Below are 24,610 nucleotides of genomic sequence, written 5' to 3' on the forward strand. Positions count from 1 at the left end.
TGAGCTGATAAGGCCAAAGGGAGTTGGGATCTAAAATGCTGCAAAAAATGTAATTGAACCTTTCCTCTTCCCATACCACAGGATGGAGAAGTTGCCCTAATGGCCATGGCTGGCTGCTTAAAGTATCATTATGCAGTTTAAACATGCATTTATACAATTGATTAAAAATTAGCAGAATAATAAAATATTGAATGCAAAATTAATTAAATTAGCAAGCTAAAGGAAAAGCTCTGTAAATCACATTTCAAAAAGATGGTTGTGGAATAGGGAGAAGCTCAATAGTTTCCCCACTACACAAAGTTCACATACAATTATTCACAACAGATTTTATTTTCTGCACACAAGATGCATCTGCTTTACTGACCTTAACATTATGTATGTTTTTAAAGGCAAATACACACAAATTAGAAAAAAACCCTACTAGATCTTTCTGTTACTCCAAATAATGAGTTCATGTCTCAGAAGGAGGAATATAAATATAAAAATATCAAGGAAAAGCAAAGATGTTTTAAGTCTTAATTATGAAAAGGAACATAGCCTGATCACTGTAGCATGAACTTAGGAGTTGAGAAAACAGAGGTGTCACAGCATGACTTTCTGCAAGTCACCTTGAGAATACTGAATGAATATAGTTCTGCAAATCAGACACTTAGCTGTTCCATGCAGCTGTGAAGTAGGTGAGATATTTTTTAGGATTTCATGAACTTTAGTTCATTTAGTAGCTTCTGCCAGTGAAATGCATTGTTAGGCAATGAAGAACTCTCCCTGCAGTATAGTGTGACCATACTACATCAGAAAGGCTTTTATCTCAGGGTTAAATCATCATGTTAAAAATATCAGTCTTGACTACAGGGCAGTGTCTAGCTGTATTCCCCAATTGCAAATCAATCCACAAACTGTGTATCAGTAGGAAACCCTCTGTTAATTCCCCATGGCTCTGAACTGGTAATTAGGTGCTGAGTACTTAGGGTAATCAGGTACTTTGGCAGGGCTCCTGTTTCCTTGAAGGGATAGCTCCAAGAACACACCACCCCTGCCATCAGCCCTTCATGTCTCTCCCACCTGTTTGTTCAGTGCAGGTGCATTGCCTTGTACTTACCCACTTGACTGAAATTGCAGGTTGATGATCTGTTCCCTTTTTCAACAAAGGGACTGTTAACTTCTACTATGCAAAGTGTTCTGGGTATACTTATGAGTGTTTTTAATAACAGCAGCTAGAATAAGTATCATAGTGGAACTACCCACTTTTCCTGCTTATGTAAAGATACTAAAGTCATCTGGAAAGTACTGTTCTTACTGCAGGGCAAATTACTCAGCTCCCTTTTAGCAATACATTTTTCTGACTGTAACATGGGGTATTAGATAGAGATCAGTATGGAGGACAAATTAACCAAAGTCTGAACAGCTAGAATGAACAAGAATCCTTATGTGGATTTGCTGACTGAGCAGCACCTTCACAAACTGAACTGGCAACCACATTTGCTATCATTGAGAAGAAACTTCTTACATGTTGGCTTTTTTTTAATGATGGATTTTTATTACATTTCCAGATGACATTATTAACCCACGTAAACAGGAATTTGACTTTGCACATAATAGAAAGTGTAAACAGAAATTTAAGCAGCAGTATATGCTCACTTCTTCAATGGGAACGCAGCACTCGCCTTCTACATAAAAAGTCCTGTTGTTTTCAATTTGCACTTCCATTCTGAACCATTTGTAGATACTCCTTGTGTAGCTTTTCTTGGGTTTCATAAAGTTTCTTTAGCTTCTTAATTTGTCCTTTGCTAAGTTCTTTGCCTTCTGTATCATGGGTGGGAAATCCCTGAAATATATTTAAAAAAAAAGAGTATTTAAGATAAGTTCTTGGACTGCTTTTGTTCTCTATGGAATCATGTTTTAATAAGATAGGGAGATAATGTCATAATGACAGGCTGTCAGGAAGGGGTGTATCTTGGCTAATTTTAGTCACCTAGAAGTTTGACAGCTAACACTGACTATTTCTGAATGTTCCTTTCCTAGCAAAACAAGAGGCATAAGGGTGTATTTATCTTCTGTCCAGAACCACGTAAGGGAAGCTTACACCACTAACTTCTAGATGGTTTTAGTTAAGAGAATAATGACTAATTCCTGAACAGATGGTTAAAATAATCTTTTAATCATACTAGCAGATTGAATTCAAGGCTTAAAGCAAAAGCAGTAAGATATTTATATTCTTGATGGAGAAAGATTGATCAGCATTTTTATGGACATTCTCCTTAGCTTGCAGGGATATTTTCCAGTATTTATCCTCTCCATTCTGACTTGTCCCCAGGACTTGAATTTGTGTAGGTGAAAGAGAGAGGCAGAAGCAGGATCAATGACCCAAAGTAGAAGTGAAGAAACAGTGAAGAAACAGTGCTTTATGTAGGTGAAGGGAAGAGGCAGAAGCAGGATCAATGACCCAAAGTAGAAGTGAAGAAACAGTACTTTATGTTTTCCAAGTAACCCTTTTATCTCCAAGGGGAGCAATCAAGAGCAAAGTTATGCATACAGCCCCTTCAGAGACCCTTTGCCAGGAGAGAGCAAAACAGTGGGCACAAGGGAATAGGGAACACAGGACCTCTCAAAAAACATCAGTTCTGGAAGAGTTGGGGAGCTTGTACTTGCAAATGAATACCCTGCCTTGCACCAGAATAATGAGTCTGTGAATGAACATCATGCACATTCCTACCCACAATATGTATTGTGCTTTGCAGTAAGGGGAGCCAAAGGAAATGTACAATGAATGTACGAAGGAACGTAGAAGGAAAATACCCTTGAAATGATGGCTAACAGAGACCTTGCTCCTCAGTGCACAATTAAATTCATATATCACCTTTTCCTTCTCTCCTTCCCTCCTCTTGCTGCATTAATAGCACTGCCCTGGAGGTTTGGAACAAGATTGCTACAAACATATACAAATAAGCAAGCACAACTGGGGGAGGAAAATCCCTCCCTATATGAAGAGAAGTCTCTTACATTTTCATCAAACATGGAATATTTGTCAAGTTCCAATTTAAACATTTCATGTGGTGGAATCTTCATTTTTTCCAGTTTTGCTGCCTGTAACATAAAACATGCATTAACATCACAGTTAATTACTGACAACCTGTCACATATGTAAAAGGAAAAGTACATTATAATTTCAAAATCAAGGAGCATTCAATTCATAATTGTTTATTATGTGAAAAGAAACTTGGAGTGAGGAATAACTCAGTAGGTCTTAGCTGTGCTTGTCTGAGGGAAAAAACTGTTTTAAACCTGTAGAGAACCACTTTATAAAACAGATACATTGCAGAGACTCAAAATAATTTGCTTATAAACTCCAAAAACTACATCTGAGTCTTGCTAACTTGGTTCTTCAGTCAACACAAAGTGAATAGCTACTATCATAAAACATATTCAGGAATTAACTCAGTGCAAAGGGGAACCACCTTTATCAAGTTTCTTGCTGACAAGCTAAGGTTTTAATGCAGGTCACAGAAGAATCAGATGCAGTAACTGCACTGAAAACAAACTGAACTCTCCCTTGTCTGTAAACAAGCACATCTCAGAATCTTTTCCATGTAATTTTTGCCCTATGCAAGGGAATCACCTTTTTTAAAAAATGAAAAAAGGTACTTGGAATTTGTGGCTGATAAATGCTATTTATCTTGTTTTATTTTTGTATGTGGTGCTGTCTAAAAGTTTTCTTCCTCTTATAACACAGGAATATATTTCCTGTACTGTTAAAGTCATCAGCATGGCAAACAATATTTTTTCTTATGAGTTCATCTCCTCTGTCTAATCCCCATCCAAAGCCCAAAATCTTTGAGCTATGTAAATTTCAATCACAGAGATAAAACATTTCTCTGCACAATCATAAGGAATAGGGGATTTCTTATAGAGAAAAAGAAAAAAAAAGGAGAAAACTAAACCGTTTCACATATACCTATGATATTAGAATCAAATAATAAATGACACAAGCAAAATCTTCTCTAACACTAATAAGATAGTGTTAGATACTACTTTGTCAATTAGGTAATACTGTTTATAGACTGAAATTAAGTGCTACAAGTTCTTCTGTAATAAGTTTTTTCAGGCTTTGGTTGTGTTTTCAAAAATAGCTTCTCTATCAGAATTGAAATTCCAAGCCTGAACTGCAAGCCAAAGGCATTCTGAGCAGGAAATTGTAAACAAAAAAAAGAAATGGAGACCTGGTTAAGGCTGGGCAGAGAGCCTGTGTTCTAATGGTCTTTCCTGCACGTGACTACTGCTGCCTACACTTTCCTTCAAAATGAGGCTACTTACTTCCTGCTGTTGTTTTTTCCTGGCTGCTTCTTCTTTCTTCCTTTTTTTCTCTTCTTCTATCTGTGAGAGGCAGAGTTGGTGAGTAAAAGGTAATGCACTATTCCATTTGGTTGTTTTCTACAAACCTGAGCCAGCTCCCCTGGATATCTAATTACAGACAGAACTGGCAGCATGACCTGCAGCAAACCCAGCATGCCTTATAATTAGGATTGTCTGATACTTCCCACTGTATGACTTTGATTTCATTTGCTTTTATTCACAGTTAAACCAGTTCTAACTGTTCAGAATGCATTTTGCATGCAAAATGGATACCTGTAATAGAATACCTTAAATAAATTGTCCTATCATTTGAGGGGGAAAACTGTTTTGCAAATGACTTTTTAAAAAGACTGTATTTCAATGATATTTTAAGCTCTTGCCTCAAATTGTGAAGATATCACAGTTCCTCAAGCAGCAGTTGTATCACTTGATGTTCCTAGGGAAACAACTATCCAAATTTAGCCAACTTGCTAAAAATCCCATCTTGCACTTGCCTGGGAGAGACCTGTCAGTTCTCTAAGTGTTCTGCCAGAACTGAACATAATGCTGTTGCCAAGGAAAAGGGACTCTGGCTGCAGCTCCTACCCAGCAGCATTAAACAAACTGCCTTCAAATGTCACTCTAATGAAAACATCTGGAATTGACTAAAATTACTTCTCCCTTTTCTAAAAAACATCAACGTGGAAGGAGAAATGTTAGAAAGTCTTTCAAAGATTTCTAGTCATGATAGAATTTTATTATTTGGTAAAATTGAAGATGGACATATGAAGTGTTACTTTTAAATATTACAAAGTCAAATATTAATACTAGGAAGTGCCAAAAGCAGGGGATCTGTACAAACTTTGTGCATGTGAATTCAAATTCACAAGCTTTACAGAGTAACATGAATTCTTGCCCCCACATCCTGAATATCTCACTAATCCATACTATATTAATTAAGATTTAGCCAGTACATTTTTCCCTCACATATCAGATGAATACAGACTAGTTCTATGGAAAATGTTGACTTCATTTGTACAAACAAAAGAAGTCTGAATTAGCTTCTCATTGGAATTGTTCTTCCAGAGAGATAAGACGGTTTGAATGCAATACTGAACACCCCTTAGTTATATGAAGACCTTAAAAAGCAATAAAATAAAAAATCTTTGAGGTATTCACTAGGTTCCATACAAAGTTTTCAAGAAGCTGTTTCAAAAAAAGAAGCTGTTTCTTTTTTTCAACACACTTAATTTTTTTGTATCAATTCTCTTATGTCATCTTCCTTGTTGCTAGTTTGCTATGATTTTTCTTATGAATTATCAAAGAAATGTAAAAATATCCATAGTTCACACATTAGTTTAAATATTAAAAACATGGGATGCTTAAAATAATTACCTTTTTCTTTTCTTCTCTTTCTTTCAATAATGTGTCCTTATCCACTAATTTAACCACGGTTGGAAGTCCTAAAGAAGCAAAAGAGATGGATTAATTTCTTGATTAATCAAAGATAAATGTATTCACCCTGTGATAACTGTTTTATTTTTGCATGCTAAATGCAAATACAACTCAGTGGCTACTCAAAAGTGACTAAGAAATTAGGTGTTATACAAAAAGGTGAAAAATATTACAATGTATTTTTTTATTCTGTACATGTATTACAATATACAGTTCCATAATATATATTCATATAGTTACATGCACCATTATCTATGATACATATTATGTGCCATTATATATAGTACATATGAAATATATATATATATGATGCACATATGATACACTCTAGCTCTGCAATACTTGAGTTCACTGAATTAGTCTGAATTTTTTTCTCACTTCTTAGGAAAACATCAGGATTATAAAAACAGCTCCTACAAAGTTTCAAGAGATAACTGGGTACCTTCATGATCTTCAAATCGAACTCCAAGTTCAGGCAGGATGTCATCCCGAAGAGCATCACTCAACTGCAGCACTTCAGTTACTACAGAGCATGAAAAATACTTTTAGTGAAGTAAGATTTGGCCAAAGTACAGTTTTGTACAGCTAAATAGTTACTTCAGTGCAATTAAGAAATTGCCACTCTCACAAAGAGAGAGAAATGTCTTTTCTTTTAAAGTGATAACTAAGTCCTGCCTTATTTTAGCCACATAAAGAAGCACATGTTTCTTTGCAGGAACTTGAAAATCATAATTGTCTTCCAAGATACCCTCACTGTTCCTGAAGGGGAACAGAAAGAAAATCCAAGGCAAATCAGAAATGATGCAACAATTCTGCCAGGGTATGGTGGAAGGGTGTATGACTCAGGAAGATCCTAATGGTTACTATAGGATGTGCAATAAGAAAGGTTAAAAACCTAATTTTAGAAAATCACAAATTAACATATTCTGTGCTAAATCTAACACTGCCCTTTGAAGGACTATGATTTTGTTGATTTGTCAGAGGAACTGTAATCCCAACACCCTCTTTTTATTTCAAGCAATCTTTTTACATCAGAACAAATAATTTTGGTTTGGCTTTCTGCATGGTGACCAGGACATCATGGCTAATATTTTTTTTCCCCTTGCAAACTTACCAAAGAGCCTTTGATGACAGCAAAGAGTTAAGAACTTAAGATTTAGCTGAAATATATGCTATCTTAAGGGGAAAACCAATCTTCATTCAAGACAATTTTTTGGATAAGAAATTTTATCAGTTGAGAGGCAGTAGAATAGTTGAGAGGGCCTAAATTCATCAGAGACTCAGTATGCTGCTCTTGTGAATTCAGCATTTTTCACAGGCAGTCTGGTATTTGGGAGGAGCACTCAGCAAGTATAACACGACAGATACTTGGGTTAGATGTGCTTATAATGAACAGGCATTCTCCCTTTCAGCAATTCTTAGCTGGTTAAACCCAAGAAGTACTCAGGGTCTCAAAGTTATTATTTTAGGCAGTGGAAGCTTCCATCCAGGCAGCTTCCTTAACAGCGCACATTCTGGTAGATACAAGTACCATCCCTGAGCCTTCACCTCTTCCACAGCTCTGAGAGAGCTGCAAGTGAACAGCACTGACTATCCTAAAACCATGAGAAGGAACACCCTGTTTCAGTGCATGGCTGTGTTCTGTGGCTCTCTTTGCACAGGAAACCACTGCAGTGGACAGAACCTCTTCTGTCTCCTGTAAACGGAGTCGTTGTTTCTCCTGATCCACAGCAGTGACACACAGTGAATCACAGTCATGGTTGATGCAAGTCTAAATCAGCCATTAGGATAAACCAGGGATCAGATTCCCTCACTGGCTGTTGATACTAAAAGGTGTTGGCTCTATCAAGACTGTATCAGAAATACTGCTTATTCACCATAACAGCATCTGCACAGTTACAGATGAGCACTTATCTAAAATCATGAACAACTGAAAGCTGAAGAAGAAGAAATCCATCAAGGAGAAATGTATAATGAAACATATTATTTTTGAGAGGACACATGCTCTGATCAATCCTGTCGTGCAGAGGAGTCAGCACCACACTTCTTAAGGCTGAGATGTGCCTGTTCTTTGCATGTGGCACCTCCAGAGCAAATATGTTTAGGATTGGGTAGGGGGTTGTTTGTGGGCTGTCTCAGGACATAAGGAGGCTCTCACTGAGGACAGTGACCAGGAAACCAGTGGGACAATGCCTTATCACCAGCACCCACCAACACCCCAGCAGATGGACATTCCTTGGACCTGTGACTATTCCCCAGACCTCTTTCTGTGAATTTCAAGCCAAAGAGCATCAGATGTGAAACAGATGCTGAGATGTTGTGAATCAGAACACTGTGATGGGAAGGAAAAAGAGGAGCTTGAAAAACATCTAGAGAATGCTGTATATAAAGACTGGCAGCAAAAGACAAGAGCAGGCAATGCTACAATGAGAGAGTTTGTCCCAGTTCTGGTCAACTCCTGACATATTTGGAAGAGGGCAGAAGGTGCAGAGGGCACTATGAGAATTATTAAGTCCATATTTGAATGCTACCCATTCTGGATGATGGTAACATTTTTGCAGAGTACATGTAATTTGATTATTACTAAAAACCATAGCTTTAAAAATGGCTGTTCTGTGAAATGTTTTGTAGATACATTTTGAAAGTGCATGTGTGTGGATGGGAAAATTTGTAATAGAGATTTACAGAGCCACATACTTTTTATTTAACATCTGAGAATACCTAAAGCAATACTGATTGTTTAAAATAATATCTAACACAACCCTGCCAGCAACAGGCTATGATGAGGAAACTCCCTATGCCTACAGCCATGCAGAGGCAATATCCCCAGCCACTAATCAGAACAACTTTTACAGTAATTTAATGCTTCCTGCAAGCAAGAATTTAATGGGTAAAGAGAAAGATATCTGTAGTATGTCAGTGCAGGTCCTGCCAACCACCATTCAGCTTCCATATATCAAGTAGTTTAAAAGAAAGGTGCCTCCCTGGTCAAATTGCAGAGTGCTCCATACCCCAACCAAGTAGCCACTAGATCCAGTTTGATTCTCACTGTCCAGTGTATTTCAGGCAAAAAATCACTGCCTTTCAAGCAGGAAATTCAAGTGCCAGTTAGCACTTGAGCCAAGTGAGTTCTAAAAATGATCCCTGTGATATTTAAACCTTACCACTGCTAAAAGCAATGATCAATTTAGCTCAACCATAATAAAGCAAGGGGAAAAAAAAAGCTTCATATAAAGAAGTATGTTAAATACCAAAAGACTAAAGCTCACATTTTTGGCTGAGGATATACACACAAACCTCTTGAATTAATTCAAGTTACAGAAAATATTTACTATTAGAACTTATTACTAAGCCTGTTTCTCACCATCAATTAGGCCTATAAGAGTTTGACAATAATAACAGAGTAGTTACATTAGCAAATACAGTTTTGTGCTTTTAATGTAAACTTATCAGCTTTGGAAGAACTCCAAACAGTAGCAGAATGAGAGTCCAGAGTCTTTTCCAGCTGAATAGGTTACCAGACACCATAAGTAATTTTACGTTTCTGTGTAATATATGGGTTACTTGTATGTTTTATGTATAAAAAACATGCCCTGTTTTGCCTTCAAGTACAAATCCCAGTGTCAAAGTTTTAAGAAAACAAGAACCAAACACATGTTGAAGACATGCAAAATTCCACAGGGAACAGCAGAAAATAGTAAGAGCTCCTCCATTAGGAGATATCAGTAAAATCAAAGAATGCTTAATGGAACAACCTTTTTAACACTCTATAGTTCTGCTGCCAACACACACAGCATGATCAAAGCTTTTCAGAGGGATTAAAAAAGGCACCTGAAACTTCTAGCAAACTCCCAGATGAATTCTCCAGAGAGAACACTCAATTACCATCAGGGGAGCTACAATTCCAACTATTCTAACAAATAGTGAACATCTTGGGCAATTTAAATGCAGACACTATTATTGTGTAGCAATCTACATTTTTAAGAAAATGCAAGCTCCCCAGGGAAGAGATCATGGGTACTTTCATACCTAGAAAGAAGGGAGCACCCTAACCTAGAAAAACAGCAGCTACACCTCATCATTCCAGAACTTTTAGATTCTTCAGGATATGAAAATTAGTTTAGCAGCCTAAAAAGGTTCCCAAATTAAAGAGACAGGCAGCAGAGACGCAAAAATTCAAAGCAGCCCTGATTTAAAGATGCCTCACTTTTATTCTCTAAGCAAGGAGAAACTATCAGCTGCCTCACACCCACACCTCCAGCCTCTCCCCCAGTTTGGTTCCTATGCCCTCCAAGCCTCATGTGCAGGAAAAACTACAGGAAAGTACAAAAAAGTCTCATGTACAGGAAAAAGTGAACTCTCACCTTTCTTCTCTCTGGCGATTTGTCGCACTCCTTCTCTGAACTCAGAAAGAACTTGGAGGTATGGCATCACTGTAGACTCAATCTGCAGGATCATTATTTCCACAGTTAGCTAATCATCATTTAGATATAAAACATGTCCCTACTCACTTCATGTTTATGTGCTGTTGGATGGAATCTGACCCTCAGGACAGATCTGTATCAATAAAAATTGTCATTGCTCTATTGATGTCAAAGGATAGATGAAAATTTGCATTAGCTGTCAATTTTACTTTTGTGCAGATAAAATCAGCTTGTCAAGTTCAGCCTCTCCATTCCTTTTTCACCTCCTTTCAGTTAGATCCATCACTTCCCCAGGGTTATGCCACAATCCAGCTAACTATAATGCAGTGCAGGGATAAAAACAGCCCTCAGATGAATTTGCTCCTTCATGTACCATGTTGTCTTAGGCCTAGCTGTTTATCAGATAATAATACTATGTCAAACAGATATTAGGACTAATTTTCATTAGAACCCATATCTGTTCCTGAGATTTTAGCTTAGACAGTACAATTCTCTATATTCCTCATACAACTCCCTCTCCCACAAAAAGTGGGGAAAGATTACTGTTGAATTATTTCAGGTGTAAGTAAACACTAGGCACAAAATCTCAGAGAAAAGGTCCTGTGAGTCTGGTTTCAATGGCAATGAATAGCAGCAGCAAGCAGTTAGCAAACAGCAACAAAAACAACTACAGATCAGCTACAAAAACAACTACAGATCAGCGTCTGTCAACACTTCTTTGGAATCCCAGGAGGAAAAGTCAGGCCCTTGGGGAAAAGCCTAAATTAAAAGTTAAATTACTTTGGAGGGTGGGGGAGAGAAAAAAAATGGCCAACTTTTGTCTCCTCTACAATTTCCACACGTCTTTCCTGTCTGTTTAATCTCCATGACAAATTTCTGTGCAATTAAGGGGCAAGATAGTCTGTCATGATGTAAAACTGCCCCTATGAAAAGAACCAAGGAGTTCTGTTACAACTTTTCATAAATGTGAACACTGCAATTAGCTTCATAATCAGATCCAGTGGTGACAAGTCTGGCCCAAGGAACAGACTGGAAAGTGAGGAACAGTCACATCTCCATTCCCCCACTGCACTGGAAATACCTCTTCATGGAAAGAAAGTGGTATGGGGAAAGCAGACACTGTCATTACTTTATCAGTCATTTCAAGATGAAAGATTTTTATTTACACAACAACTAACTTGAGAGAAATGCTGAATTCACTTGGAAAATGATATTATGGAACTGAGGTTTTCTGACTTCATATCTCTTTTATACCCTTTTCAAGTAAATTACTGACCCATGGAAATTAAGCTAGTTTTTCTTTCAGCACTTTTGAATTGGATTATGCCTTTTTTGGAGATATTGACTCATTTGGTTCTTTCATCTCTAATTTAAACAAGGGAATAACTGGCCTGAGCCACAGCCTTCTGTAATTAATGAGAAGTTTTTGAACTTTGGAAGTTTACCTCTAATTTTTGCTAAGATAAATAAGAATTTGCATTGAAGATTGAAAGACAGTATAATATTTGATGAAACAGCCAAAATACTTGTGATATCATGCATTTTTATATTATAATACTTAACACTAGTAATGATCTGGGTGATAAAAACAAAAGCTTCTTCAGTGTAAGAATTGTTAGCACAAGATTCTTCTGACAACTCTGCTAACAAATGTGGAATGTGTAAAACTTTCTGAAGAAAGGATGTTCTTTAATGCTTGTTTTTTGTATCCTTTCAAGCCTAATCAACAAGAAGGGATCTCTGAAACAGACAGAAGCTAACAAGCAAGCTCTAAGTGATGCTCAAGCATCAGAAAAACAAACTACTTGTTGGCAGAATTGCCTTGTTAAGGTTTAGGGCTGGACACGCTACAATGATCTCAGACCTTAGGGGAGGTTAACAAAACTTGGGCAGAAGGATGGACCACTGATAGTGGACACAAAGAATGCCACAAAGAATTTACAGGCCATAAGGACACTTGGCAGAACTCCCAAGATAAGGAAGAAACTCATAAAGCCAAGTCAGCAACTGTGCTGAATCAGCCCCCACTGGGTAAAAGGTAATTTCAAACACCAACTCAGGGACCAACAACTCAAAAGAACAGAAAGACTGACCATGCAGACTAATTAGCATGGAAAGCAAGAAAATTATTAACCAAGAGAGGATAGAATACAAATTAATAGGAGAATTACATAACTTGTAGCCACTGAACACAAGTTGCTTTGTTTGCTAAAATGCTTAAATAGTAAAAAGTTTTGATAGTTGGTGTGCTTGATTTGTGGAATACCACTGAGCACCCAGGCTTGCACAACTCTGAAACAAATAATCAATGCTGCTCTTGAGGGTGTAATTACTGGCTTGTTGCACATGGGTAACAAATCCAATTTTTGTGGACAACATGTGTTAGCACAGGATTTTTTTTTCCGCACAAGATTCCTCTCATTCTACCGCCCTTGGCAGTGCTATTTTAAGAGTGAAAGGACTTAGCCTCAAGCTATCAGCAATCCTTCCATAAAGCATATCTATTGGAAACACTGCCTGAAGTGTTAAATACAAATTTAATTTTCATTTTCCCTAAAAAGGTAAGTGTTTAAGTTCTACCTTTCTTCTGGAATTCAAAAAAATTCTGAGCTAAATTTAAAAATCATTATTGATGGGCTTTGTAGGCAATTCAGAACATCTTCCTTATTATATTATTAATGGAAATTTCCACAGCACACAAATATAAGTATTTACATTGGCAATTATGGGATGAGTGTTCATTCCCATTCTTCCAACCACAAACAAGCTTGCCAATTCCTTTGATGAATAAGAAGTTAAGCCTTTTTTTTACACCAGAAATGTTTCATTTACTCCTCCTAAGGAGGAACAGAAATGTGCATGGTCACATCTTTAATGCAGAAAAATACATGAAAAACAGCACAGATGTATCCACAAGAGATTTTTGGCATGAACCAAGTGTGGATAGCTTTCACATGGAGTTATTTCTCCTGCCTGCACCAGAAATGTTCCAGGTATTACAGAGCCCACCAGTACTTTCATCAGGTACCCCTCAGGTATTTCCAGAAAAATTCTGCACCCAGAACTGCTGGGTGACTAAAGCAAAACAGTCTTTGAAAGCCACATAAAAACTGTGGCTGCAAATGAGATCAGAAGAAAAGATTGAAATGTGGATAAAACTCCAGCTGCCTCCAGGCTGGTTTCTGGTGTACCACAAAGAAGTTTAATCAGTATAATTACATTTTTGAAACTACTTAGCATACAAATACTTGTAATGAATCTTTAGACTGTAGCATGTGCTGCCTGTAGTTCATATGTGGTTTAGGAAACAGACTCATCATTCAGGAGACAAGATAATTCTTCTTCTGGTTGCTATACAATTTGTCTGTCATTAAATCAAACAAACCTATAAAAACCCCAGCTCTTGTAAAAGAAAAATCCTGCTTCCTAAGCCAATTAATTACATCAGATTCAAAAGCTAAAAGCAAAAAGAATGCAATTCAGCTACATATCAGTAATGTCATCACTTTAACCTAAGCTCTCGAAGGATACAGAGTAATTTTGTTTAGTGTATTTTGTCCTTCACTTACATTTATGTTTTGACTAGTTCCTCCAACAGGAAAACCAATTGCATCATCACTTTCTATGGCACCAAAAATCTGGTAAAGGAAAAAGAAGATTGTACACATCAATTCACAGGTATGTGAAAACTAAGCAAAATCACATATCCTAGGCATTCAAATAGATCTCATTTAACCCAGAATTCACAACTCTGTTAAGATGATGTTCTGATTTGCAATTGATACATACAAATTGATGCTCTGATGATGATCTGTAATTGATACATACATACACCATACAAAGCATTGGCTTTCAGATTTAGCTTTAAAGATGTCAGATCTGTCATTCTGACTTCATATTTTTTCTACTATCTAATTTCTCTTGAACGTATTAGGGGCTCCCCACTATTCAAAAAAACATTAGCTGAAAACATAATGCAATATGGAGAACTCAGAATTGTTCCTGCTGCAGCACACACTGCAGCTTGGGTTGTTTTGGCCAGGGGATGTGTGGAAGATCTCTAGTTTCCTGTAAGATTTAAACAAAGACTGTACAGATCCCTCCATACTTGAAAATACAAGTTGTAACTGCACAGTGCAATAGCAACATGACTCCTTGCTGTTACATACCTTTAGCATTTGAGTGAGATAGGAGCTGATGTTTTCTAAAAGAAGCCTGTTTGGCATCTGCCTGGAGGATTTCTTTGCAGCAATATAGGAGTTACTCTGGCTGACTAAGGAGCGCATTTCTTCTAAAACCAAGCGGGTGTCAACATTGTCACACAGTGCTTCATGAATTGCTGCTTTCTTCTCGTAAAAACTGAGAAAAAAAGATTCTTTGTGACTACTCATGCCAAAAACCCTGCAATGTACTCTGAAGAGTTTCTGTTAGAAGAGCAAGGGGACTGAAAACTAAGATAACTTTTTGCTGGTTGTAGTTTATATTTGAAAGAAAAACAGATGAGCAAGAAAAAAGGCATTATCATGATGCTGCTGTTTTACTGCTATAGACAAAGGCAGGCAGCAGAATCTAATTGGCAACAACTGTCCAAACAAACTATCAAACAATTTTTCAGCAACTGGCCTTTTCATGGAATTTTTTTTAAGCAGTATAAAATGCTTATTTAGTATCTTCTTTTTATTACTTTTTTTTTTTCACAGTATTGCTCTCCTATCCCTGTGTACCAGCCAGGTTCTCTGTTTAGTATCTTTGCAGGAGGGAGCATCAATTTGGAAGTTAACTTAACACAAAGTAAATTGTTAGGAAAATATTATAAGTAGATAAAAGGAATAAATTCATGCAAACCTTTGTCATGTTAGTAGGTATAATAAATAATACAACGTATTAAGTACCATTTCATGACACAAAGGTTTTATGGTTTCAAACAATGTACTTTTTCCAAGAAAAAAGAAGTGGTAGAAGAAAGGAGACAAAACCAAATATCTATGAAGCATATCTTCTATTACTCTCACTTCTTTATCCTTTCCTTTTGACTTCTCCATTACTTATTATCTCCCACCTTTTTAAATAAAGGGGTTATGTCCACCAACCTCAAGCTGAAGATTAAATTTTCAGAGTATATCATTACACAGAAATATCTGCACTTAATCCTTCAATAGTAACATTAGTGACCACAACAGTGAACTGAACTAGGAAACAATTTTAGCACTGCCATGTAAGATGCCTCTATTTTAAATTTCAGACAAAAAGGAATTCATTTAGGAAGCTGTCTGCATTACAAATAGTAATGGTAGTTTTGTTATAAAAGTCAAAAGACTGCAAAATTGGTATCACTGCCTCAACAACATATTTTCAAACACTGGCACTGATCTTCGATGGTTTAGGCAGGTCATTTAACTTCTGTTTGTCGCAGATAGCTTACTATACTTTGAAATATGTAAAATACTGTTTTTCCAGTATAATATTTCCAGTTTGTAGACACTGTGAATTACTGGTCACTTCTCAGAGAGAAGACAAGATTTCACATAGTGAAGAAAATGACAGCTATCTAACAAATAAGTTCTTTCCCTTCACAAACATGGCAATGAGGCATGCCAGTGTACTTAACATAAACAAAAGGGAAATTACAATTTAATCTATCCTTCATAAAGCTGTCCCAAGATTAAAATGATTGCTTGTGAAGAATTGGGATGTTAATTGGGAATGCTACAGACATAAATATCACTATACACATTGTAAATGATACTGTAAGGAAAAAAAGAATCAAAGATGAAGTGACACAATTCAGAGAAAAGTAGGAATGCTCCACTCACTTCTTGTTCAGCTCTACTTCTTGATTTTCCCATTTCTGAAACTGGCCTGTCACATCAGTGGGAGCTCGAAGAATATCCTTCACATTCAAAAAAAATTCCTGTAAAAGAAGGATATAGCTACACATAACCAATTACACATAACCAATACTTACTATGAAAGGGGTCATTATTTCTTAATGAGACTCCTAAACTTCATGGGTTCAACCCTGTTCCAGCCAGGATCTAATGATGTTTCTCAAGACAACAAAACCCAATAAAATCATTTTGCATAACTCTGTCATTCACAGTTGGACTGCAATTCATTTTTATCTCTTGCCCTGTTACTACATGATACCCTATGATATTCTAACACCAAGCTGCTCACACAAAAAATCTTTCAAAAATGGTTAGGCAACAGTTCTTATGGCAGATTTTAAAGTGTGTTGCTAGCAATGGAAGCTGAAGTATAAAATAGCTTTATAGCAAGGATCTGTTTTAAATGGGCATCCAGCTCAGTAAAAAGTCATTTTAACCTAATCTGTGGCCCAAACCAAACATTTGACATAAAAAGCAGAACAGCTTCAGCTGGAGAGACCAAGATCAACAATCTCAAACTGCTGTACAGTGTCCTTGCGGGAAATGCGAGTTTAAATTATGGCTCCAAACTAACCAGGGGCAGGAACTGTGCCTGACCTCTCACACACCTGCAAGGCATAGAGGCAAAGGCTCAATGTTTGTGGTGAGGAGGCAAAGTGGGAACAATATTCCTTCTTCCCCTTTGGCTACATTTGTGTAGAGTCTGACCCGGTAGAAATGTTAGAGAGTGTCTGTTGGACTGAGCTCTATAAGCAACTAAGAAATTGATCTTGTGTGTAAGTGTCAAGCTCCTCAGAGATGTCAAAACTTGGAGAGGGCACACAGCTGCAGAGAAATGTAGCAGTCTGTGGGATTTACAGGACTTGAGAGTTTGATGGTATCTAAATAAGCACTGTGCTATTCCACCTGATGAATTCAGAAAGCAAACCCAGTCTGGGCACATGGCCTACATATCCCTTGGAGTTCTGTTCCTTGAAACACTCATGGCAACACAAAGATTAGAGAGCTGGAGAAGAAATTGAAAACTTACATTCATAAACTTCTCATACTGAATAGCTGACTCCATGGTATTACTTGAATAATCCAGTGTATCCTTCCAAGAGTGCATGAGGAAAGCCAGCCGTAACTGTCGTGCTAGTAGGAGGTTTAAAATAAACAAGGGAAGTTTTTATAAGCTGAAACACTTTCATGGACTCCAATACTGTAGTGGCCAAGAACATAACCTTTAAATTTCTTACTATCATTACATCTACCAAAAAAGCAAAACCACTGTGATCCATGCTGATAAATACCAACAAGGATCAGAAGAACAAGGAAGCTGTTCCAAAGTTAGCAAAGAAGACACCTAAAGTTACCCTGAATAAAAAAATTATCACAGTCACCACTCAAAGTACATCAAAAACATTCCCATTCGAAAATAATTTTTACCTGTGTGTTTCTTCAGTGCATCTTTTATGGTAATGAAATTCTTCAAAGATTTGGACATTTTACAGCCAGCAATTGTTAAGTGACCAGTATGCAGAAAATACCGAACCCAGTGATCGTTTTCGAAATATGCCTGCAGGAAAAAAACAAAACCCTAAGAAATGTTCAAAAAACACTGTTTACATATATATGAAGTAGAAAAACTTAGAGAATAAAATCCTGAAGAACCAAAACTCATGTTTATACAAAACACACATCAAGTTGAAAAAGCTGAATTAGGGATTTGTGTACGTTGCAGTCAAAGCAAAGCATGGTGTTCTATCACTGCAGGAAGGTCAGTTCATTCACCTCAGACTGGGCCAGTTCATTGTCATGGTGAGGAAATCGGAGATCAAAGCCTCCTCCATGAATGTCCATCGACTCTCCTAGAACAGATCCACCCATGGCAGAACATTCAATGTGCCAACCTGGACGACCCTGTTAACAAAATGGCATTACTTGGTTAATAGTGACTGTCTTCCTCTCCTGCCCCGTCTCATTTCCTCATGTTGTTACCAAGAGTAAAAAAGATTCTCAATCTTAGCTTCACAAAAGGAAACTGATTTAAAGATCCAGCCTGGCAATCCAGCCTGTAATGTTCTGATTACCTTGCTTACTGTTCTTTTAAAAGCTACACTAATATCTTTGATCACAAGGAAAAAAGAAGGAAACAGAATTTACTGAAGATAAAGCTTGTCCATTAACAGAGGACAAACAACAAGTAACAGCCATGCTGAGACTGCATGCAAACTTCTGCTTAAAATGTATCAGACTTGATACATTTTAGATTTATTAAATGAACATTAACCACAGAATCTTAGGACTGAATACATAATCTCCACAATTTATACAGTGTTAATATGAGGTGAGGCAAAAAAACTTGTGTAACTGTGCTACTTAAATAAGTGAAGAAAATCCAAATCCTGATTATAATGTCCTTCCTTACCTTTCCCCATGGAGAGTCCCATGAGGGCTCTCCTGGCTTGGAGGACTTCCATAAAGCAAAATCATTTGGAGAACGCTTCTCGCTTAAGCGATCAGCTGAGATGCTCAGGTCACCTTTCAAAGAGAAAATGTAAATGTATACATTTTACACCAGCATTACTGATTTTTGGCATTGCTGTATCTCATATAAAGATAACCTTAAAAAAAGAAAAACCAAAACAAAACAACAAAACCCCAAAACATAAACCCCCAAATCACTGAACCCTCACAAATCCTCATTATCAACCTTGATAATCCTTTGGGGTTTTGGTCAATGTTTGGTCAATCAGCTGCACTGGTTTCTAAGTTTTGATGTGAGATTCATCTACATTGTCTTACCAGGCACAACTCCAATATTGCAGTTATAGAAAAAGAAATACAGAAGAAAAAAACCCATATTCAGAGACAAGTAAGACTGCAGATTCAATTCATTACAAAGTTAGATAGATCTAAATTGAGACTATGATTGTCTTAATCTGCACTTACAATGCGATCATAGAATATTTCTTCCCTAATCTGAGCTGCTGCACAGAATTGTTGGTATTTGTTCAATAGCTACATTTACTCCTCTGTTACCTACTGCTCTATGAGTGTCCTAATTTCACCTGATAAGAGTGCTGTATTAAAACCTTTTGATATTCTTTTTATAGACTTTCTGCAAGATTTGCTAAAACTATACAACTTTAGGAGCAGATAACCAATGAGTCCCATTTACTGAGCATTTTAAGTTAATCCTCTGCTATAGCTCTATTCAAAAAATCTATATTTGGATTTGGTTCAACACAACAAAGTTAAAGTAAGCTCTCAGTAGGAAAGAGGAACCCAAATATTTGTCATGAAATAACCCCAGCCTCTTATGGAAAACTTGTGCCTGGCATGTGGAAGATCCAGGTTCAAGTCTTTGCTCCTACTCTGAGCCAGACGAATGGGCAAATAACTGGGCTATGGCCAAATGACTGAGTTATTCCCAATTCTGACCAAAAAACCCCTCACAAACAAATAAAAAGCAACCCCAAACCATCCTAGGATTAATAACATTTCTTGGTATTTTCCAATTAAAAACTTTCAAGAAAGTACTGGCTCAAGCTACAAAACTTTGGAAAAGAAATTGTTAAAGGGAGTGCAGCAGGTAAATCATTAAGCTCTGACTGTGACTGATCCAAATGTCAGTGAAACCAATTGAAGAGACCAACACATCATCAGTTTCTTCAGCAACTGAGCAAATCTTTACCTTCACCCTCTTGAAGAGCTTTCTGATCACCTACAGCTTCAGGCACCAACTTAGCATAGGAGTGTTTTTCACTGGCATCAAACTTCATAGTATCAAAGTATACAGATCCATTAGACACATACCTGAAAAGTTAAAGATCATTATTTAGTGAACTTTCTATCACAACTTAACTGAATTTTATCCCTAAAACCACTCATGAGTTTTCTAGTAACCCCAATCACATTATGGTACTGCTTAGTATTGTAAATATGACTTAGGTGAGCCGATGTTTTAAGGCCTTACCATATGAAGGCTTTGGACAAATTTTTGGAAGTTTTAATAAAATTAATTGAAGAGAAAACAGCAGCTATTGTTAAGCTTTTGAGAGTATAAAGAAACAGTCACAAGAACTACAACTTTTTAAAATTTATGTTATTTACAACTGATTTCTAACTGTCACATGTCAATTTTTGACAATTTTTGATGAAGAACAGCAATCAAACACAGTTCAAGTGAATGGGACTTTGACTTTATTTTAATGAACAAGGATTTCACCCTATAGTACATCATAAGAAGCACAACAGGTAAAAATAATAGCTCTTTGAAAAGAAACCTGAAATTTCTTTATTTGATGAAGAACTGCTTCTGGCAAAGACTACTGTTGCAAATGAAAACAGAGAAAACAGCTCACAGCTGAAAGCAATCATTTGGGCATCCAGTAGCAAACTTACCCATAACCATTATCCACAATCTTCTTCACAAAATCCACAATTTCTGGCACATATTCACTAACCCGTGTTAAAACATCTGGAGGTAAAACCTACAGATAAAAAGTAGAATTATATATATATGGAAATATGTGCTAAACATATATGTTATGCATTGGTTACAATTTTGCTCAAAAGCAAGTGATAATAAAATCTAACACTCCTATTTCAAGCTTTATGCTCTGAACCAATGTGTTGTGGCCACTTTTTCCTCATCCTTTAAGGGGATTCCAGCTCTTCTGACAGAAGAGGCAGCAAGTCCCTCTGATTTGCAGGTAAATAAATCAACCTTCACTGAACTACTGCCTGTGACACAGCATTTCATCTGTAACAGACAAATCTCTGCTTGATGGTTGCTATCACAATTTCTTAATGGCTGAAGACTCATAAGTAGACAGTCTAAATGCTGAGGTTGACAGGGATCTCTTGTGCAGCCAACAGATTCCAGCTCAAACTTTTTTGGACCAATTTATGCTTATTTCCCCATGTTACAGCAGGAAAATATCAAGGAGAGCACACATCAAACCTGGTCACCAATTAAGTGATGTGCAACAACTACAACAGTTTTAAGATTGTTGGGATGGAAACAGAGCAAGTGATAATTTAACACCTATCTATTAATATTAAAGGAATTTATCAATAAGGTTGAAATATGAGATTCTTGAAAGCTAATAAGGAGCTAAATTGTCTTCTGGGTACTCTAAGGCATGGCACATAAATCTTTAGAAGAGAAAACAGTTCATTTACTTACGTTGAGTGCTTCCATATCTTTATGAAATTCCCCTTCCCAGAATTTGGGGAGCTTTGAGAATATGGAATTGTCAGTCACCTGACTGCCAAATTTTGAGTCCAACCAGTCAGACAGCAAATCTTTGGCTTCTTCCAACAGTGTCTAGAAAACAATAATCATAAGAGCAACTGATCCAAGACTTGCCCTGCTTAAATTGTGCAGAAAGATCTCATTCTGAACCGAGACAGAGAAATAAGTAATAAGACATTTGCAATGAGACACTTAGTTGTGAATACAGAGTAATCCAGGTTTCTACCCTATTTTTATCATATTGCTCTTCATAGATATAGATGAAACAACCAGAGCAAGGAGATAAACTGTTAAGTGGTATCTGTTTTGCTACTGATCACTTGAATAGGTATCTGGAACTTATGCTGTAAACAGCAGATGGGACCTGCAGTTGTATTACATTTTCTGTTCCTCCACTGCTACTGGAAAATCTAACAGAAGCCTTACTGTGCAGACTGATAAAAAGTGCCTGAAAGACTAATTTGGACATCAGCAAGGATATATTTTAGTGTTACATTAAAGGATTTCTATTTCTGACACTAGGATATAACATAGAAGGTATGATTGCTTAGATTTTAGGGTTTTTAAAAATTCCATTAGAGCAGTATAGACTTTTATAAAAGCACTTTATATTAGAATAGCTGGGCTTTTTAAAAAAAAACCCATAATTTAGAGGCAGGGTCTTCTTAAGAAGGGAGCACTTAACCATGGGTACCCCACAGTATTTATCACAAATAATCTGAAAGCAAGAGAAGATGAAAATGGAAATAATTTACAAAAAGACAACAACTACTAAAAATAGTTGTACTGACTGACTTGATTACTGGACATAACCAATAAAGTCAACATGAATATTTGTCATTAAATGTAATTGTTTTTAATAAAAATAATCCTGAGCACAGCTTTGGGGGAGGTATTTTCCTCTCTGATCAGAGACAGAAACACTTGTGTGGAAAACTGCCACCACTATTGGAACGTCAGAAATGTGTGTTCAGTAACCTATAAGGAAATTAATTTATCAAGAAAAAAAAGTCAAAGAGAAAGTCTAAGTACATACAAGAGCAAAGATTAAAAAGAAAGTTATTGATAAAAACAGCATCCAAAAACTCTGTAGTTGAACTGAAGAATCAAATTTCCTTATTGAATGCAGAGTACTAAAAAGTTCTCAGTCCCAAAATTTCTCTTTTTATGAATTAAAGGTTCCATACTGTCTCAGGGAATTACTACAAGCTCCATATTATTTTTAAACCTCTTAACAATTATAAACCAAATATAAAATATAAAAAGGAGCTCAAACTTACCTCATGACATCTGTTGATCTCTTCAGCAGGGAGCTTTGCTTGGAGAGCTTCTTGTAGAGGGTCAAAAGCAGACTTCACTGCATTTTGAATTCTTTCCAACATTTGCTTCTTATCTGGGTCTGTTGTTTCATTTAGTTTAACTGAAAAGAGCTACAATTAAAAAAAAATAAATTAGAAAGACAGCTGCAGTACAGCAGCACCATGTTCCATACACAGAATATTATCTTAGCCACATTGTACCTTGCTAGTGATGAATAAGACATTATGCCATAGAAAAAGCTTTGACATCAACTACTGAAATATGAAATACGCTCCTCATCAGAAATAATGGTGCAATCACAAGACTTTAGTTTGCATCCAAGTTCATTTTTTCAGAAAGACTTCATAAATCACTACATCATCATAATTACTGCTGTTTTCATTTTCTATGCAGCTGATCACCTTAATTGCACAGCTGATTACCACGAATTTGAAAAGGACAAGCTTTAATGTGAAACAGGGAGAGATTAAATGCAATGTTTAGGCAGTATGTCAGGCAAAGATAGTTGGGCAAAATTTCCAAGCTTCCTATTTCCAGCCCTGTATTCAATTCATTAGAATGATAATCTCTTTCTGATCTGTAGTTCTAAAAATTACCAGAGAATCACCTTCCCTCACCTTCAGTCCTGAATACACAATTTATTAAATCCTTAAATCTTCCCAGCCTTTTCCTTCCAAGGTCATCAATGGTACAAAGGAGAAACCTCCCAAGCTTTAAAAGATTATGGACAGACCACTGTTCAAAAGCTCTTTTAAAGGATTATTTAAAAAATTTGAATGCGAACACACAAACATCCAAATGCTGTTTGAGCAATACATGCACTCACAAATAAGTGCTAAGATCACAGAAATCAAGAATGCCTTTTAAAGAATTTGTCAATTCTAAAACAATGTAAAAAGCAAAGTGATGTGCAGTTCAAGTTACATTTCTAACATGTGCAGTACCAGAACTAAAAGAAGCAGAAAGTTTAAGGAGGCAGCAAAGTCTGAAGCATTCTCTAGATGCTTTCCTACATTATTGAGTGATTACCTAAAACACAAGCAGAGATTACCACACCTACCTCTGAGGCAGTCCTAACATCTTCAAGCAGCTGATCTGGTGTTGATTTGCTCTCTCTATATCGTTCAAAAAGGTGATTTTGTCTTGCTCTCTTGATGATCTACAGATCAGAAACATTAAAATATTTCTGTGAAGTGACACATAGTTATACAAAGTGCAGATAAAATCTATTATGTACAAAAGGCATTTCCCTATAAATTTAACAATCTACAAGAATAATGTGCAATAATACAAATCAAACACACCACACACTTAATGGACTACCCAGCAGAGTCAATTAATTACCTCATCAGGCAAAGAAAATAAATTATCTCTTTAAAATACTGAGTTTTCATTATTTGTGACAGCATTCATTATTATACAACACTCAAGAGTTTGCTACCACAGGAGTGCTACAAAACTGAGAAAATCAATGCTTTTGTGCACAAAATGTATGTCTCAGTTAATAAGTGTAAGATTTATCTTGGCTTATCAAGTGGCAGTTACATGTGACTGACTTCTATTCTAAAAGTTGAGCATTTTAGATTGCAATTAAAAAAAACCCTTACCTTGTCATCAATATCTGTAATATTCATACAATAGAAAACATCATATTTAAAATAATCCCTCAAGATTCTTCTCAGGATATCAAATGAGATGTAGGACCTAAAACCAAAAAAATACAGGGGTGTTTTCAGTAAACACCTGTATCTATTCTGTGCACAAACCATTCTAACCTCAATCAATAGCTGTGCAGCAGTTTTACTTTACCCCCATCTATTAGAAAGTTTTTAATCCCACAATGATAAAATATTATAAGGTGCTTTTAATCTTAAATTGGAAGCATTGATAGTAAAACACTCATCTGAATAATACCTTCTAATAATCTTTTGCTTCCACAAGGCACTATA

The 24,610-nt window shown here is 36.5% G+C and overlaps 1 protein-coding gene across 4 annotated transcripts in view; it reads right to left on the bottom strand.

Annotated features, from left to right (window-relative positions):
- Positions 1-24,610, bottom strand: part of CARS1 (cysteinyl-tRNA synthetase 1) — a 36,447-nt gene that overhangs the window by 2,818 nt on the left and 9,019 nt on the right. For 2 of the 4 annotated variants that reach the window (XR_011679298.1, XR_011679297.1), the window contains exons 5-23: positions 24,269-24,365; positions 23,722-23,820; positions 22,622-22,771; positions 21,273-21,413; positions 20,486-20,574; positions 19,776-19,897; positions 18,507-18,619; positions 17,870-17,998; positions 17,525-17,654; positions 17,127-17,230; positions 16,022-16,119; positions 14,378-14,567; positions 13,778-13,846; positions 10,149-10,230; positions 6,227-6,307; positions 5,725-5,792; positions 4,312-4,371; positions 3,001-3,084; positions 1,639-1,825 (exon numbers count right to left, since the gene is read on the bottom strand). Coding sequence is in view for 2 of the 4 variants with exons in the window: in XM_071427765.1 (XP_071283866.1) it covers positions 1,691-1,825; positions 3,001-3,084; positions 4,312-4,371; positions 5,725-5,792; positions 6,227-6,307; positions 10,149-10,230; positions 13,778-13,846; positions 14,378-14,567; positions 16,022-16,119; positions 17,127-17,230; positions 17,525-17,654; positions 17,870-17,998; positions 18,507-18,619; positions 19,776-19,897; positions 20,486-20,574; positions 21,273-21,413; positions 22,622-22,771; positions 23,722-23,820; positions 24,269-24,365 (2,041 nt within the window). In the remaining 2 variants the exon portion in view is untranslated. Of the gene's footprint in view, positions 1-314; positions 1,826-3,000; positions 3,085-4,311; positions 4,372-5,724; positions 5,793-6,226; positions 6,308-10,148; positions 10,231-13,777; positions 13,847-14,377; positions 14,568-16,021; positions 16,120-17,126; positions 17,231-17,524; positions 17,655-17,869; positions 17,999-18,506; positions 18,620-19,775; positions 19,898-20,485; positions 20,575-21,272; positions 21,414-22,621; positions 22,772-23,721; positions 23,821-24,268; positions 24,366-24,610 lie in introns of those variants that run through there. The other 2 variants (XM_071427765.1, XM_071427764.1) reach the window with 1 other exon arrangement.

The sequence above is a fragment of the Agelaius tricolor genome, unplaced genomic scaffold (assembly GCF_023055355.1).
Source record: "Agelaius tricolor isolate 1412-34295 unplaced genomic scaffold, bAgeTri1.0.p SCAF_5, whole genome shotgun sequence".
Taxonomy (NCBI): domain Eukaryota; kingdom Metazoa; phylum Chordata; class Aves; order Passeriformes; family Icteridae; genus Agelaius; species Agelaius tricolor.